This window comes from Arabidopsis thaliana, chromosome 3 (assembly GCF_000001735.4).
Source record: "Arabidopsis thaliana chromosome 3, partial sequence".
Classification (NCBI taxonomy): Eukaryota; Viridiplantae; Streptophyta; class Magnoliopsida; order Brassicales; family Brassicaceae; genus Arabidopsis; species Arabidopsis thaliana.
In genome coordinates, this window is record NC_003074.8 from 10439154 (window position 1) to 10456024 (window position 16871).

The 16871-nt window shown below is 31.5% G+C and overlaps 4 protein-coding genes across 16 annotated transcripts; all 4 read left to right on the forward strand.

Moving 5' to 3' along the window:
* The first annotated feature begins 3454 nt into the window (after positions 1-3454).
* Positions 3455-6278, forward strand: UMAMIT41 (nodulin MtN21 /EamA-like transporter family protein). Its single transcript, NM_113723.4, has 7 exons — positions 3455-4021; positions 4110-4175; positions 4686-4799; positions 4948-5176; positions 5269-5430; positions 5539-5690; positions 5874-6278. Exons 1-7 carry the CDS (start codon positions 3831-3833, stop codon positions 6061-6063), a joined length of 1104 nt encoding a protein of 367 aa, NP_566831.1. The 5' UTR covers positions 3455-3830; the 3' UTR covers positions 6064-6278.
* Positions 6279-6687: 409 nt separating this feature from the next.
* Positions 6688-7747, forward strand: UMAMIT43-psi (Nodulin MtN21 /EamA-like transporter family protein). Its single transcript, NM_001338932.1, has 3 exons — positions 6688-6993; positions 7083-7244; positions 7318-7747. The coding sequence occupies exons 1-3, from the start codon at positions 6841-6843 to the stop codon at positions 7468-7470; spliced, it is 468 nt and encodes a 155-aa protein (NP_001319662.1). The 5' UTR covers positions 6688-6840; the 3' UTR covers positions 7471-7747.
* A 944-nt stretch (positions 7748-8691) lies between these two features.
* UMAMIT46 (nodulin MtN21 /EamA-like transporter family protein) lies at positions 8692-11911 on the forward strand. 5 transcript variants are annotated; one of them, NM_113725.5, is made up of 7 exons: positions 8692-9016; positions 9129-9194; positions 9298-9411; positions 10112-10358; positions 11074-11235; positions 11322-11470; positions 11554-11911. In NM_113725.5, exons 1-7 carry the CDS (start codon positions 8811-8813, stop codon positions 11690-11692), a joined length of 1083 nt encoding a protein of 360 aa, NP_189446.2. In that variant the 5' UTR covers positions 8692-8810; the 3' UTR covers positions 11693-11911. The 5 variants fall into 5 exon arrangements, with proteins under 5 accessions (NP_189446.2, NP_001325598.1, NP_001030788.2 ...); NM_001338933.1 differs by having other exon boundaries at positions 10183-10358; NM_001035711.3 differs by having other exon boundaries at positions 8703-9016; positions 11322-11893.
* A 338-nt stretch (positions 11912-12249) lies between these two features.
* Positions 12250-16170, forward strand: UMAMIT47 (nodulin MtN21 /EamA-like transporter family protein). Of its 9 annotated transcripts, none has more exons than NM_001338938.1 (7): positions 12272-12512; positions 12685-12750; positions 12867-12980; positions 14225-14471; positions 15291-15452; positions 15543-15691; positions 15777-16114. In NM_001338938.1, the coding sequence occupies exons 3-7, from the start codon at positions 12871-12873 to the stop codon at positions 15916-15918; spliced, it is 810 nt and encodes a 269-aa protein (NP_001327568.1). In that variant the 5' UTR covers positions 12272-12512; positions 12685-12750; positions 12867-12870; the 3' UTR covers positions 15919-16114. The 9 variants fall into 9 exon arrangements, with proteins under 9 accessions (NP_001327565.1, NP_001327568.1, NP_001327566.1 ...); NM_113726.4 differs by having other exon boundaries at positions 12313-12610; positions 15777-16164; NM_180311.2 differs by having other exon boundaries at positions 12388-12610; positions 12709-12750.
* Positions 16171-16871: the final 701 nt, after the last annotated feature.

The window sequence follows — 16871 nt, forward strand, 5'->3', positions numbered from 1 at the left end:
ATGAATTTTAGCCGTTTGGACGAATAATTTCTCTTGATAATATATTATTTTTTACGTGACGTATAATTCATCAAATACATTAACGCATTCTTTTTTGTACCATATTATTTTTTATATAAAATTTTTGATCTGGAATAAGTTTATATATCCGTCATATATATGTGCAGTTTATTGTTTTGGGGTTCTAGTAATTACTTCTATATGATCACTTAATGCGTTAAATATTTTGATATATCCATTTACGCAAATATCAATTGATTCTTAATGTTTTGTAAGTTGTAACCATCTTGTATGGGGTTAGCCCAATGTGTTTGTATCCACCATATGATCCCTAAATACTCAATAAAAATGAAAACCATTCGACAAAAAAATTATCAATTGATTATATATTTCGTTTTGCAAATACTCTTCTGGTTTTTTCTAACAAGTTTTCCTATGCGGTTTCTAAGTAAGTTATGTGCTCTTCTTGTTGCAACTTAATCCAAAGACAAAAATGTAGTCAATAAATAATCAAAATGAGTTGGTTCATGTATTAGCTTTCTCTGAAAACAATCTTTATAAAAAAATACGTTTGGAACAATGTTTGATATATGTTATATTTGATTTAATTATTGTTGTCCGTCCATTTTGGTTTTCTTTATAAAGAAACACACTAATTCAAAGCATTCAATTAATACAAGGTGGGGTGGCTTAAATCGGGTAAGAAGGACAGAACAATAATGTGGTACATATTATTGTGAAAGGTTGTTTTCTTATTATCTTTTTTTTTTTGTATTCGACGTCGTTTTCTATCATCTAATAAAAAAGTTTCTGATTCTTTTATTTACTTGTAGGACAAAATCTTTTGTCACTAATTGATTTCTTACACCGTAGCTTTCCATCAAATTGAAATACACACACAAACACAAGCGCATCACGTTTCACGGCTACAATAATGTTCTTTTAGATTTTGTTATTTTCCTAAATACTGACGTAAAAGTCATATCCAATATAATTGTTTTGTCTTTTCAATTTCTTTTTATGGGCAGACCCAAATATTATGCATAAACATTATATATTAGAATATATTTTAGTTGTTAGTGAGCTAATTAGGTTTTATTGTATGGCGTGTGGAAACGGCATGCTTCCATTATATGCGAATGGTCTAAACCATGTGTTTTGGTATTCAATTATTATATAGACAATTAGTTAGGCCTTGGCTTTTTTTTTTGCGATTATGATATAATCTTATGAACCTGATAAAGAGAAGATCTAATCTTATGAACCTGATAAAAAGAAGATCTAATCTTGGTTCATTAAAATAAGGTAGTATTAAATTTGTACGGAAGTTGATAAGTTGTATACCTAATTTTTTTTTTTTTGGTAAAATGTAAAGTATTTAGGGTAAATTAGCTAAATAACCAATTCCTGAAAAGAAATTAAATATCTAGCACCATAAGTTGCCGAATTCAGAGAGTAACGCATGAGGTGTGTGTAATGACAACACACTCTTTCACCACACACTCCTTCACCCAAATTCTATACATATCATCATAGAAAAATAGAATAGTATATATTTGTTCAAACCAAAACTTTGATTCCGATGAATCCAAATAATCAATTATATATTTTTTGATGGAATGATACTAAACCCTAAGATAATATATAGGGAACCTAAGGGTTTTAATCTAAAACAATGATTAAATCACTTAACATCCTTAATCAAAACAAACAATTCATTTTAAAACGTATATAGTACAATGTATACGTAAATAGTATATTCACAAAATAGAATAGTATCTCTCAAAAATCTTCCAAAATCAAAATCGATTTATTGGCTATTTCCCTTTAGAATTTCCAACATCGTAAACCCTTTATCGCTTCTAGATCTAAGAAATCCATAACATGATCGTCAATTTGTTGTTCATAATTCTCAATTTTATTTTCCATGGATTTACAAATTAAAATTCTCATATGAACTTTGATGGGAAAGTGAAGATTAATTTGACATAATTGGCGAAAGGATTTCACCGGATTTTTCTAGTATTCTCTGGCTGACGAAGAATAAATATAGTCAGAGTATTATTGCGCTAATGGTGTTGTTATAAAATAGAGTAAATCAGATTTGAGTGATCCTATCGACATTTAAGATTGATCCATATATAATTTTGACTTTTGTTTAGTTGATGGTGATGTATGTAAAGATTCGTAAGAAAAGGGCGAGATAGATGAAAGGAGCACACTTCATAAAAGAGAAGAAGATTTATTCACAAGGATGTCTTTTGAAGAAGAAAGAAGAAGGAGAGCGAGATGTACAAACACAGTAAGAAAAGGGAGAGAGAGATGAAAGGAGCACACTTCATAAAAGAGAAGAAGATTTATTCAATAGGATGTCTTTTGAAAAAGAAAGAAGAAGGAGAGCGTGATGTACAAACACATGATAGTATTGTCAATATTATATATATTATACATAATATTTTTTTCTATTGTTTGAAGTGTTAGTTTACCAATTAAAGTATTTTTGTTGGTTATATTTGCCAATTCCCCAAGTATTTATACCATTTTCGAAGTTTCGACATAAGTTAAAAAGGATATAAGAACCGGAAAAATAACGAAAATCTACAGAAAGAACAGACAATGACAAAACAACAAAGGAGGAAAACATATGTATAGAGCGAAAACAAAAGAAGAAACACCGATTCCAAAATGCCAAACTCGGAAATTTGCGTGATTTCCTCCACAACTCCAAGAAGCTGGAGTCTCATCCTAAGTTGTATACCTAATTTGTTTACAGAAGTTATCTATGGTGCTAAAAAAAATGGTTTTAACACTTGAAAAAAAAGCTTTTACTAAAGTTATATATATATGGTTTAGTGGTTTTCTTTAGTGTATGAGTCGATATGAGAGGACAGTAAAAGATAAATCATTTTTTATATAAAAAAGCTGTTGAATATTATTTGTTATTTGTGATAAACAATTTGAATAGTAAAACATGTTACATAATTTCTTTAGCTAGTGCTTATAGAAAATTGATTTTAAAACAAAATAAAGATAAAAGTTAGTTTCTATTCAAAAAATTGAAAATGATTGCCACATCATTTAAAACTAAAAGTTAAAAATTAAAGGTAAAATTGGTTTTTTTTTTTTGAAATCGCTTTAATTGTAAGGGTAAAAGTGGATATTTGTTTTTACTGAAATCATGAGTATGAAAATAACAGCAATTTTTTTTGGATAATAAACGCACATTTTAATTATTATGTGTATTTTTTCCAACCAAAAATAATTGAGTATTCAACGTCTAGATAAAAAAGAGACTGAGATTTTTTTCGACTTTTTCTCCAAAAAAAACGAAGTTCCAAAAATAATGATGAAATTAGTAGTGGTAAATGGTCAATTTAAATCCGTTGCTACAAATCAAAATTTAAATCTGTAAATTAACTAAATCTATTAAATTATTAATGAAAACCAATGTAAAAAGAATCTCAACTTCTCAAGCATACTTTGTTTCAAATATTCTACTATTCAAAATACTCCCTTAAATCATAACCTGAAACTCACATAAGCTGATCCAAAATTGAATTTCATTCCACAATTTTTCTCTTAAACTTCATATAAACATGTCAGCATGTTACACGGCCTTTTTTGTCTGCTTCATATATCTCTCAAGTGTGTGTACTACACAATAACATTTCCTGAAAATCTAACTTTCACCCACTCACCATCTTTTCTTCTCTCTTTCCCCATCAAAAAAAACAAAAACAAAACACAACTCTGTTTCTCTCATCTTAAAATTCATGTAAAAAAAATCTACAAATCAAAGAGAGAAACAGAGTAAAGAGAAAGAGAAGAAGATGGCGCGGAAATACTTTCAGAGAGAAGTTTTGCCGGTAACGGCTTTGGTAATAATGGAATGTGCAAACGTTGGTTTAAACACTCTGTTTAAAGCAGCAACTTTGAAAGGCATGAGCTTTCATGTCTTCATCGTTTACTCTTATGGTCTCGCTGCTCTGCTTCTTCTTCCTTCTCTGTTTTGCTCTTTCAGGTCTCTCTCTCTTCTTGATTCGATCTCGATACTAAATTTTTCATCTAATCTTGAAAATTGGCTAATCGGTTCTTGTTTAATTTCACAGATCAAGAACTCTTCCACCGATGAATTTCTCTATTCTCTACAAAATCGTGCTCTTAGGGATTATTGGGTAAAAGTCTCATCTCTTGAAATTTTCTACCAAATAAAAAATTCTCAGTTCTTGAAATTTTTCTTTAATTTCAAGCAATACCTGAGTGTTGCTGAAATAGGTTAATTTGATCTTTAATTACCTGATTAGATCAAATTTTTTGCATGAGTGTTACTGAAATTCTCAGTTTTTGTTTACCAAAATTTAGAGAATAAAAAGTATAGAAAGAGACATTTGGCTTAAAGTTGGTTCCAAAAGCTGCAACTTTACTGCAAAAATCTAAAAACATTATTATTATTATAAACAAAAATAAATTCAATTTTTGGGGGTTTATTTATATGATTTAATCTTAGTAAAAAAATGGAATATATTATTTGGTTTTGGTTATAAAATTTTTGATTAATAAAAGTGTGTGTTGACAATGTATATAGATGCTGTTCATGATTTATTCTTAGTAAAAAGTGGAATATATTATTTTGTTTTGGTTATAATTATTTGATTAATAAAAATGTGTGTTGATAATGTATATAGATGCTGTTCAAACATAATGGGATACACAGGGATAAATTATAGTTCTCCAACACTTGCTTCTGCAATCAGCAACCTCACTCCTGCTTTCACCTTCTTGCTTGCAGTCGTTTTCAGGTTTGACAACAACATTTCTATATCCTATTTGACATATTCCTTTTACATTATCAATTTACAAAATTACCCTCCGTCCATTAACTGTATATGGGCCTTATTGTTTAGCCCATGAGGTTATGATTTGAAAACGTTTGGTGTAATGTTGTAGGATGGAGAGTGTGTCTTTTAAGAGAACAAGTAGTGTGGCTAAAATGTTAGGAACCGTTGTTTCTATTGGAGGTGCATTTATAGTGACTCTTTATAATGGTCCTGTTGTGATTGCTAAATCGCCACCGTCTGTTTCTTTGCGATCGCAATCGACTAACCCTAATTGGATACTTGGTGCGGGTTTCCTTGCGGTCGAGTATTTCTGTGTTCCATTGTGGTACATTGTTCAGGTCTGAACTCTATATGCATATATAACATATATGTCACTATGTGAGTTTTTTGGTTTTCTGATAGAATCATATGTTCTCAATATTTTTTGTAGACTCAAATCATGAGAGAGTATCCGGCCGAGTTTACCGTTGTTTGCTTTTATAGCATAGGCGTTAGCTTTTGGACCGCGCTAGTCACATTGTTCACTGAAGGGAATGACTTGGGTGCATGGAAGATAAAACCGAATATAGCTTTAGTGTCGATCGTTTGCTCGGTGAGAATATAATTACACTCATGTGTTTTTCCCTAGAGATTATGAGTGTGATTAGTTTTTTGACAAGCAAAATGGTTTTATTTTGGTTGATTCTATTTCTATGTTTAGGGATTGTTTGGATCTTGCATAAACAATACTATCCACACGTGGGCATTGCGGATCAAGGGGCCTTTATTTGTTGCAATGTTCAAGCCATTGTCTATTGCAATTGCTGTTGCAATGGGAGTTATCTTCCTGCGAGATTCTCTCTACATCGGCAGGTACAAAAACAACTCACACTTTTATTTAAATAGTAACGGGTGAGTCCAAGATTAGTTTGGGACTTGCGGTTATGTTAGAACCATACCTCAAAAAACTGTGGAAAATATTAACTAGTCATTCTCTAATTCTCAGCTCACTTTAACTCTTTTGGTTTCCTTTCTTTGCTTGAATGATGATCCCAGCTTGATCGGGGCAACGGTAATAACAATCGGGTTTTACACGGTAATGTGGGGAAAAGCCAAGGAAGTGGCCTTGGTCGAAGATGATAACAAGGCTAACCACGAGGAGGCCAATGAAGCTGACCTTGATTCTCCATCGGGTTCACAGAAGGCTCCTCTCTTGGAAAGTTACAAGAACGATGAACATGTATGAGTATCATCAACTAGTGAAGATCACGCTATATATATATGTGTGAAAAAATTCATATGTGAATTGTCTTTGTAATTTATTTGATGAGACAAATGTGATCTTTAATTTTAGGATCCAAGTGTTTTCTAATCACAATCTAACAAGTCCTTTTTATATCCTTTTTTTCTTAGTCTTTCACATGATTTACACTAGAATGATTCCAATATCCTTAAGAATAAGACTAATTCTTCACTTAAGATTTAAGAACATCTTTTAGTGATAACTGATAACTACAGGTTTTGGCGACCAATTTTCATTTGTTTTATAGTCCTTGATAGTGGTGACGATATGTCCTGGATTTAAGACTTACTATGAACTGGAAAATTAATTGCTCATCAAGAAAAGATATTTAACCTAAAAATCTCAAAAATTATCCTAAAAATCTTTGTCCTCATAACTATAATTAAGTTACTAATTAACTAATGGTTAGACATTTTTTTTTTTTAACTATATAGTAATAGTGTAATAATAATTGTTGAAAGTGGTTTTTACTTTTACTGCGGTGGGATGCAAAAGTAAGTTGAAGTTGAGATTCTAAAGCTCCTAAATTGGTCAAACCGTCAAACCAGAGTTTCAGATTCAGACAATCAAAAACAAAACAAAAAAAATGGCTGGGAGATTCTGTCAAAGAGACGGCGGGATCATGACGGCAATGGTGGCGGTGGAGATTCTGACAGAGTGTAGCCAAAGTAGTTGGAACAATAGTTTGCATTGTGGGTGCACTTGTGGCAACTCTATACCATGGCCCCATCGTCTTCGCCGCATCTAAGCCGTCCTTTTATCTCCTTCAGCGTCTTTCGGCACCTCCCTCGCAACCGTCCAATTATAATTGGGTCATCGGGGGAGGTCTTCTGGGTTGAATACACTCTCATTGCCGTCGCTTACATTGTTCAGGTATAAAGAAAATTAACATTGTAATACTTTGGTCATACAAGGTATATCTATTGATTTATTTAATTTCTTCACATTTTTGGTGGGAGTAGACACATATAATGAGGGAATATCCGTCGGAATTTGCCTTGGCACTTTCCCACAATGTCTGCGTTTCAATCTCTTGTGCATTTGTTAGTTTATTCGTGGAGGAGAACAATCCTAGCGCATGGATTATGAGATCGAAAATTATGTTGATATGCATCGTCGCAACGGTATGGAAATGTTTCTATATATAGTTTTAATCAATGATCTTATTTTGTTAAATTTGTGTAAATGATACATTAGGGGGTGGTGAATTCGACGAGCTATGTTGTTGAATCATGGACAGTGCGATATAAGGGGGCTGTGTTCCTAGCAATGTTCAGGCCATTATCTATCGTAACCGCTGTCGTACTAGGGGCAATATTTCTAGGCGATTCTCTCTATCTCGGAAGGTGAAAGAAGAATGTTTAATATATCAAAAGATGGATCACCAAATTAGTATTAATTACTCATCTTGGATTTTCACTTTCAGTTTTTACTATCTATATTTGGCAGTGTGATTGGTGGAACGTTGATATCAATCGGTTTCAGTGTCCATAATTCATTATTTCATATAGCCAATGGCTTTAGCGCTTTAGCCAAATCCAGTGTTCTAAGGCATATTGGCATGTTAGTATAGAAAAGTTGTCCTTATCTGAACAAATTTTTAGTAATGGAGGCAACGACCTTTGTGCATGTGAGCTATGTTATGTACAATAAAAAACGTATCTGAAGTAGGTCTTCTTCGAAAACGACTCAGAAGATTAGATTCCAGGCAGTGGCAAAACAAGAATTGTGACTGACTCTGAAAGCAGCTACACTTACGAGATCAAATGTTTAAAGGGAATGGTTGATTGGATTTCTTTTGGCTCGAAGAGGCATACATATAAATTTTGTGATGATGCCTTAGCCAAACTAAGTTTTAAGATATATTTAGAGATATGACTATATGAGTTTTGTAGATTGAGTATTGTCTAATCTAATTTGTGTGAGAAATCTAGTGATGAAAATTGGCCGGTGAATTTTAAACGCGTGTATATATCAATCTCTATTCTCTAGTGGTCCTTTTCTATAGTACATTGGTCCAAATAATAGGGAATCTTATAATAAATTCAAGAGACTGACAATTATCTTATAAAAAATTCAAGAAATTTTATTTCAATATTTTATAAATGCATAAAATTTGTATTACAATCAAATACAATATTTAAGTTAAAAATATTATACTGATGAATACTTATATATTATTATGAATATTCATTTATTATATACTTAACTCTTTTCTTTTGTATTTAAAATTATTTTCATTTATTATAAACAGATTTGAATTGAATGATATTTTTAATACATTTTAGTTTTAATCATTTATTGTTTTGCTCATGTAGACATCTTAGATGGAGAGAGGACTACCAAATTATATATATGATTCATTTATTATATACTTAACTCTTTTCTTATGTATTTAAAATTATTTTCATTTATTATAAACAGATTTGAATTGAATCATATTCTTAATACATTTTAATTTTAATTTTAATCATTTATTGTTTTGTTGATGTGAACATCTTAGATGGGGAGAGAACTCCCTAATTGTATATATATGATTGGCCCAAAGAATATGGAATCTTATAATAAACTCAAGAAACTAACAATTATTGGACCCATAAATTGACATTTCCTTTTACTTGTAACATAAAGAAAAGTAACAAAGGGATAACAAATTAAAGACTCACATTCCACAACAAATTTTTCTACCAATGCCAATAATGGCCGGAACCGCAAGTCCTTGGCGGAGAGAGGCCGTGTTCTTGACGGCAATGCTGGTGGTCGAAACCAGCGTCGTCGGAATAAGTACTTTGTTTAAATTTGCAACTTCAAAGGGACTCAACATTTATCCTTTCCTCGGCTATTCTTATCTTCTTGCTTCTCTTCTTCTTCTTCCTTCTCTTTTCTTCACTAACAGGTTTCTAATATCTTTAATCTTTACAAGACCATTTTTCTTCTTCTTTGTCAAAATCTCTTAAAACCATTTATAACAATTCTTTTGTATTGATTTGTATGTTTTTGTTTTACAGGTCAAGTTCACTTCCTCCACTAAGTGTCTCAATACTTTCAAAAATTGGACTTCTTGGATTTCTAGGGTAATATCCAAATAACACATTCCTTACTCCAATTTCGAATATGTAACTAGCTTCCACTAAATGTTGCTAATATATGATTTTTGGCTGGAAAAAAAAAGAACAGATCAATGTATGTGATCACAGGATACATAGGCATCGAATACAGCAGCCCAACCTTAGCCTCCGCCATAAACAATATCACTCCTGCTCTTACCTTCATCCTCGCCATTATCTTCAGGTTTTTGTTTTCTTTGACTAATTATTAAGTTTTTGCTGATTTCAATTTTAGTTTTTCGGATTATTCTAGTCAACAAGTCGAAATTGTAACCATTCCATTTCCGGCTAATTTAATTTTAATAATTATAATAGTTTTTTATGTTAACCGAAATTAATTAAACTCAAAAGAACTAATCCCGAAAGATATTGTTTACATATGTGATGAAGCCGTTCGCTATGAATTTTTCGTGCATTATAATAAAGTTCTTTAGAATAATTACTTCAAAGTTCCCCTATAATTTTTTCAATTCGACTATTTTTTTTTCCATAAATCATGTTAGTTTTCACTTCACTATATTCAACACTATAGTTTGCTAACCAATTCTTTACCACTAGCCGCCTTACCCCTATCCCACAACTGTCTCATACTCTTATCAGTAACTAGGTAAATAATCTATATTTATGGTAAATGCGTTTAATATGTTCTTCTTTCTTTCTTTCAATGCATACATTAATTCAGGTTTTCGGCATCTATATTTATGGCAATTGATATGAAGATTTAAGTTACTATCGCACTATTGCTCAATCTTGTGGTCCAAATCATACAAGGCTGTTTGCATGAATGAAATAAATGCGTATTAATTGTGTTTGATCATTGATTATTTCTTAGCCTTCTTTTGGAATAAACACTTAACACACTAAATTTCATTTTGTGAATAAAGAATGGAAAAAGTATCTTTCAAAGAGAGGAGTAGTCTAGCCAAATTGATGGGGACGATATTGTCACTGATAGGTGCACTTGTGGTGATTTTCTACCACGGTCCACGTGTCTTCCTCGCATCTTCTCCGCCCTATGTAAACTTCCGTCAGTTTTCTCCACCGTTGTCATCTTCAAACTCCGATTGGCTCATCGGTGGAGCTCTTCTAACCATGCAAGGCATATTCGTTTCTGTTTCTTTCATTCTTCAGGTACCAATTTTTTTTCCTTATATATAGTAGAAATAATTTTAAATTTATGGTTAAGTCAAAAATTAGTCATTAAAAAAGGTGGAAACATACGAACACATGGTTTAGAGTAGACCTAGGCGTTCAGATATTTGGTTCGGTTCTAGTTCGGTTCCAATTCTTTCGGCTCTCGAGTTTAGGATTCATATAGGAACTAAAACAGTTTTGGTTTGGTTTGGGTTCGGGTTCGGTTTTTTCGGTTCTGAAGTTTAATTAGGACCCATTCGGATATTTATTTCAGATATTTTTTAGTATTTTCGGATATTTTCGAGTATTTTTGGATATTTTGGTATTTTTATATATTTTTCAACTATATTTTCGGTATTTTTGAATGTTCAATCTAAAAATAACTAATATTTTTGGATATATAATCATATTTAGATATTCTCGGATACCCGAAATATTTCAGTTCGGTTCGGGTTCGGTTCCAATTATTTTGGTTCTAGAATTTAGGATTCATTTGAGTATTTTACCATTTTGGTTTGGCTTCGGATTCGGTTCTTTTTGCTTTGGTTCCAGTTCGTTTTTTTTTGGTTCGGGTATTATGCCCATGCATAGAGGGGTGAACTTTGGTTTTTGGTTGGAGATGATGTTATAATACATGTGGGAAAACACATATCTTCATTTAGTAAACATCATTTCATTCTAATATTTATTCTATATAATGATTTTTGGACAGGCACATATAATGAGTGTATATCCAGCAGCATTCAGAGTCTCCTTTCTTTACACTGTATGTGTTTCAATCGTGACCTCGACGATTGGACTAGTAGTTGAAAAGAACAACCCAAGCGTTTGGATCATTCATTTCGATATTACTTTGATTACAATTGTTACCATGGTATGTTATATATATATATATATTTTAAAGATATCAAAATATCTACTTTTTGATCTTAACACTTTTTTAAAAATAAAATATTTCAGGCAATAGTAACTTCAGTATACTATGTGATTCATTCATGGACAGTACGACATAAAGGACCTCTGTACTTAGCCATATTTAAACCTTTGTCCATTTTAATAGCAGTGGTTATGGGGGCCATTTTTCTCAATGATTCTCTCTATCTCGGATGGTATTAATGAATCAATAGTCTTCATAAACATATCTATAAACAAAAACATCTACTCACCTTCGATTTTGTCCTTCGTTTTGCAGTTTGATCGGAGGAATTTTGATAACATTAGGCTTTTACGCTGTGATGTGGGGCAAAGCAAACGAAGAGAAGGATCAGTTATCATTTTCAGAAAAAGAGAAAACGCCTCTTCTATTAAACCGCAAAAACGACCAAGTTTAAAAAGAAAAAGAATATAGACAATAAAACTACTAATAGTTAACAAATACTGTTATTAATACCATATTTATAAAATTGTCTTATGTCTCTATGAACCTAGGAGTTGGAAAAAAATGTGTGTATTTAGATTTTTTTTTCAAAATACTCCAACATTTATAAATACGAGTTAACATTTTTCCTTGACTCCTTTGGAACATATGAAAAGCTTAAATTGATATTCTTTGAAGCAATGATAGGTAACTGCACCAAGTATATATCCCGGTATAGTCACACATCCCAAGTTTAGTGAACTACACGAATTATGTGTATTGTATGCTAATGTATACCAATTAGTAACATATGATCAACACCATCATATTCCTTTTACACCGTTTGTCAAATCCATTTTTAAAACCACTTTTGGTGAATTACGCCGTAGAAAAACAAGTCTAACACATTGTAACATTTTGAAGTGGTAATAAAATTTCTGATTCAAGGTTTCAATATCTATAATTATTGAAGTGGTTTCAATATCCATTATTGGATGATCATATTTTGGCACAACTGTTTTCAAGTCTGCGCAAAGAATAGGGAATCTTATAATAAATTCAAGAAACAACAATTATTGGACCCACAATACACCACTTCCCCTCTAACTAGTACTATCATAAATGAAAAGCAAACAAATTAAGCGATAACAAATCAAAGACTCACATTTCAACACCAAACCTTTCTACCATTTCCAATGGCCGGAGCAGTAAGCCTTTGGCGGAGAGAGGCCGTGTTCTTGACGGCGATGCTGGCAGGCGAAACCAGCATCGTCGGACTAAGTACTCTGTTTAAGGTAGCAACTTCAAAGGGACTCAACATTTACCCTTTCCTCAGCTATTCTTATCTTCTTGCTTCTCTTCTCCTTCTTCCTTCTCTGTTCTTCACCAACAGGTTCAAATAACTTTAATCTTTCTATGACCATTCTTTTGTATAGATTTTTATTTAATTTGTATGTTTTAATACAGGTCAAGATCACTTCCTCCACTAAGTGCCTCAATACTCTCTAAGATTGGACTTCTTGGCTTTCTAGGGTAATATCCAAATACAACATTCCTTCTTCCAATATTTTTTATGAAATTATCATCCACTAAACTGTTGCTAATATATGATCTTTGGCTGAAAAAAATTCAAAACAAAAAAAGAACAGATCAATGTATGTTATTACAGGAGGCATAGGCATCGAATACAGCAACCCAACCTTAGCCTCCGCCATAGGCAATATTGTTCCTGCTCTTACCTTCATCCTCGCTGTTATCTTCAGGTTTTATTTTAATTCATTTTCCTAAAAGTTTTGCAGATTAATGTCTAACCATCGAGTCGACATTCTAACAAAGTTTCTGGCATAATTAGGTTATTAGGCAACTTAAATTGGAAGTAGTTTCTTTAAATCAGTCACTTCAAATTAACTTGTCCGATGGTTTTAATTCAGTTCAACGCATTATGTTGCTAACCAATGCTTTTTTGCTATCAGCCGTCTTACTTAATATAGAACTTATGTTGCTAACCAATACTTTTTGCTATCAGCCGTCTTACTTAATATAGAACTTGAACTTTTTTTTCTACCAGATGTACATTTTCAAATATATTTATTTGGACCATTTAAGATATACTAATAATATATCTATGCGAGCAAAACGAACACTGTTAATTTTATCCGGGAAATTAAAGACAATAGATTCAAGAAAGCGGAATTTCTTAGTGGTCAAGATAAGCTCAAAGATCACTTCTAACTAGCTTGAGTAGCAAGTTCGGGTTTGTTGTAGAGTAAACTTAAGCCTAGGGTTCTTGAGTAGAGAATTGTGGACCCTTTGGTTGGCCTAGCTCCCTATTTATACCTTCAGGGTGTCGGTTCTTCGATATGGCATGTTTCCATCATCTTCGGAGGAGAATATTTCCATTGTCCGATTTGTTACTTTTTGTGTAGATTCGAGTTTACCTTTCAAGATTTTCCTCTCTAGCTAGTACCTAGGTCGGTCTCCGAGGTAATCGAGGTCGAGCTAGTCAGGCTTAGGCCTCCAAATCAGATTCGCTATTGGACCAAGTAGTTCAAAATACTGAATGGTTTATTCTTGTTTAAAATCAGGTTAAGTACTGGATAGAGCTAATTAAATCACTCTCCTACAATATCCAATGCGCTATATAGTAATGTATAAGATCATAGTTTATATATATAACAATAACATATAGGTGATATCACGTACTTTATAAACATTTTACCTAACATGAATAAATCTGCACGAAACTTTATTTGATTCATTAGATGTTTTCGTAAAAAATAGTTATTTAGGAAAAGTTTCGTGACCCCAAAACTAAACGAAATCATTCATGTTCAAATGATATGAAGTTAGCTTGTTACTACATCACTATAGCACAATCTTGTGGTCCAAATCTAACAAGGACGTTTGCGGTTTGCATGAATATAATAAATTCATATAAACTGGTATTTCTGTAATCATTTCTATTGGAATAAAACGTAACACAATCAATGTCAAATTTTTAACAAAGGATGGAGAAAGTATCATTCAAAGAAAGGAGCAGTGTAGCCAAAGTGATGGGGACGATACTGTCACTAATAGGCGCATTTGTGGTGATTTTCTACCACGGTCCACGTGTCTTTGTCGCATCTTCTCCACCATATCTAAACTTCCGTCAGCTTTCTCCACCGTTGTCATCGTCAAAGTCTGATTGGCTCATCGGAGGAGCTATTCTTACCATACAAGGCATCTTCGTTTCTGTTTCTTTTATTCTCCAGGTACACCACTTTTTATAATAAAAATATAGTAGAAACTCTATAAATTAATACTCGATAAATTAATAAACACGATCAATTAATAAATTATATCGGTTCTAAGTCGGGTCAATAGAAAAATTAACCAAAATCGATAAGATAATAAGATAATAAATTTTTTGAAATCTCTATGTAAAAATATGATCTTAATAATATCATAAATTAATAATCATAATATCTTAAGCATACTTTTTAAAATAATCTACTATAATATGAATTTAGTGTTGCTTGTCTTTTTTTAAAGTTTGAATCTTGTTGAACTTCATCTCTAATTTTCTTTTTATTGCATCAAAAACTCCTAGTGTTGTATTTTCGATATGCATCTAAAAGTTGTGAAGAGTTCTAAACGCAATAATTGTTTTCTTACGTGTCACTATTTCTAAAAGTTTCACATTATCGTCTTCAACTTCTTCATCAACATTATAGACAGAAATCACAATTTCTTCTAAATATTCTAAATTTTTTAGTGTGCTTTATTTTCACCGGAATAGTCGAGTAAGCAATTGACATTTATTCTATCCAAAAAATATAGTGTTATATTTTGCTTAAATATTTCTTTAAATTAATAAATATTAATTTATCTTATAAAATAATATCTATTAAATAAATTAATAAAATTTTATAGTCCCAACATTATTAATTTATAGAGTTTATACTCTAGTTTCTAAACATGTATGAATGCATAGCAAACTAGACTGCTTGGAGAAAGCTACACAAATTGACGTGGTTTATATCTTCATTTATTAAACATCATTTAATTTAATTTTAATGTTTATTGGATAGACACATATAATGAGAGAATATCCTGAAGCATTCACAGTCTCCATTCTCTACATTCTATGTATTTCAATCGTGACCTCAATGATTGGACTAGTAGTCGAAAAGAACAACCCAAGCATTTGGATCATTCATTTCGATATTACATTGTTTACAATTGTTACTACGGTATGTTATATATATGTTAAAGAAAATTATCAAAATATTTTCTTTTTGATCTTAACATTAATTTTATTTTATATGTGTAAACTATTTCAGGGAATAATAACTTCAGTATACTATGTGATTCATTCATGGGCAATACGTCACAAAAGACCTCTATACTTAGCGATATTTAAGCCTCTGTCTATTTTGATAGCAGTGGTTATGGGGACCATTTTTCTCAACGATTCTCTCTATCTCGGATGGTATACTAATCAATAGTCTTCATACACATATCTATAAAGAAAAAAACCATTATGTTCATTTTTGATTTTGTCCTTCATTTTGCAGTTTGATTGGAGGAATTTTGATAACATTAGGCTTTTATGTTGTGATGTGGGGCAAAGCAAACGAAGAGAAGAACAAGTTGTTATCATTTTCAGGAAAAGAGAAAACCCCTCTTCTATTGAGCGGCAAAAACGACCAAATTTAAATGAAAAAAAATTTATAATCAAAGGAGTTACAAACTCTGAAATAGTCTCTTATATACATAGCGTGCAAACTATTAGTGTATACTGTGTATTGCTTTGTATATAACTTAGAAAATGACTATCTAATTGTTTTTTAAGTTACGGGTACGTAACGACTATCTAAATTCGTTAGATCACGACATCTAACGAATTTTGGTCGATTTTAAGTAGTATCGATTTAAAGATTTGTAAGTTAATTAAGCAGCCAAATAGAGGCATTGGAAAACAAATGAAAATATTTCTGATAGTAACACTGGAGAGGTAGGACGAGGTAGGATCAATACATGGTCAACCATTTGCTTAAGAAATGACTACAAAAGAAAATATATATTTTTACAAGAGAGATTAAATGGTTTGTTAACATGATCATGTGAGTTTGGTGAACGGTTTTATAGAAACAGAAACACTTTCTTTAAAATTCTTGCATTATCGGTTTTTACTATCACTATATTGTAAGTTTTGCAACAATAATGATCTTTAAGAAAGAAAAATTGTACTGATACTTTTAATTTTTTTTTAAGTTTCTTTGAACCTAGCATGTATAGAGTGGTTGGGAAAAGGAAACAAAGGTGTAGCTTTTTGATTTCTTTTGTTCCTTGTACTACAAAATTCATACATAAATTCTCAAATTCTAGAGAGAGATTAAATACTGAGTTAACACTTTTCCTCAACTCCAACATATGGAAACTTAAATTGATGTTTTAGGTTCGATTAGTAACACAAAATATTATGTATTTTACCAAAAAAAATAAATGATAAAGAATACCATATTAATTAAAAATGATATAAAATAACGATAAAATATCAATATTAAAATGAAAATACAGTCTTATGTCCTTTTTAGTGCCGTTTTATGATTGGTAAAAACGATAAATCTTATTCATTTTTCACCAAAAGAATAAAGAATATTATAAAG

Excerpts from the sequence above, each read along its gene's own strand:
- UMAMIT47 (NM_113726.4), top strand. The coding sequence starts at position 12,414 with ATGGCCGGAGCAGTAAGCCTTTGGCGGAGAGAGGCCGTGTTCTTGACG. Across the intron at positions 12,611-12,684 it reads TCTCTGTTCTTCACCAACAG|GTCAAGATCACTTCCTCCAC; the intron begins GTTCAAATAACT and ends GTTTTAATACAG. Across the intron at positions 15,453-15,542 it reads TGTTTACAATTGTTACTACG|GGAATAATAACTTCAGTATA; the intron begins GTATGTTATATA and ends AAACTATTTCAG.
- UMAMIT46 (NM_113725.5), top strand. The coding sequence starts at position 8,811 with ATGCCAATAATGGCCGGAACCGCAAGTCCTTGGCGGAGAGAGGCCGTG. Across the intron at positions 9,195-9,297 it reads GGACTTCTTGGATTTCTAGG|ATCAATGTATGTGATCACAG; the intron begins GTAATATCCAAA and ends AAAAAAGAACAG. Across the intron at positions 9,412-10,111 it reads ATCCTCGCCATTATCTTCAG|AATGGAAAAAGTATCTTTCA; the intron begins GTTTTTGTTTTC and ends TTGTGAATAAAG.
- UMAMIT41 (NM_113723.4), top strand. The coding sequence starts at position 3,831 with ATGGCGCGGAAATACTTTCAGAGAGAAGTTTTGCCGGTAACGGCTTTG. Across the intron at positions 4,176-4,685 it reads GTGCTCTTAGGGATTATTGG|ATGCTGTTCAAACATAATGG; the intron begins GTAAAAGTCTCA and ends TAATGTATATAG. Across the intron at positions 4,800-4,947 it reads TTGCTTGCAGTCGTTTTCAG|GATGGAGAGTGTGTCTTTTA; the intron begins GTTTGACAACAA and ends GTAATGTTGTAG.
- UMAMIT43-psi (NM_001338932.1), top strand. The coding sequence starts at position 6,841 with ATGGCCCCATCGTCTTCGCCGCATCTAAGCCGTCCTTTTATCTCCTTC. Across the intron at positions 6,994-7,082 it reads CCGTCGCTTACATTGTTCAG|ACACATATAATGAGGGAATA; the intron begins GTATAAAGAAAA and ends TGGTGGGAGTAG. Across the intron at positions 7,245-7,317 it reads TGATATGCATCGTCGCAACG|GGGGTGGTGAATTCGACGAG; the intron begins GTATGGAAATGT and ends ATGATACATTAG.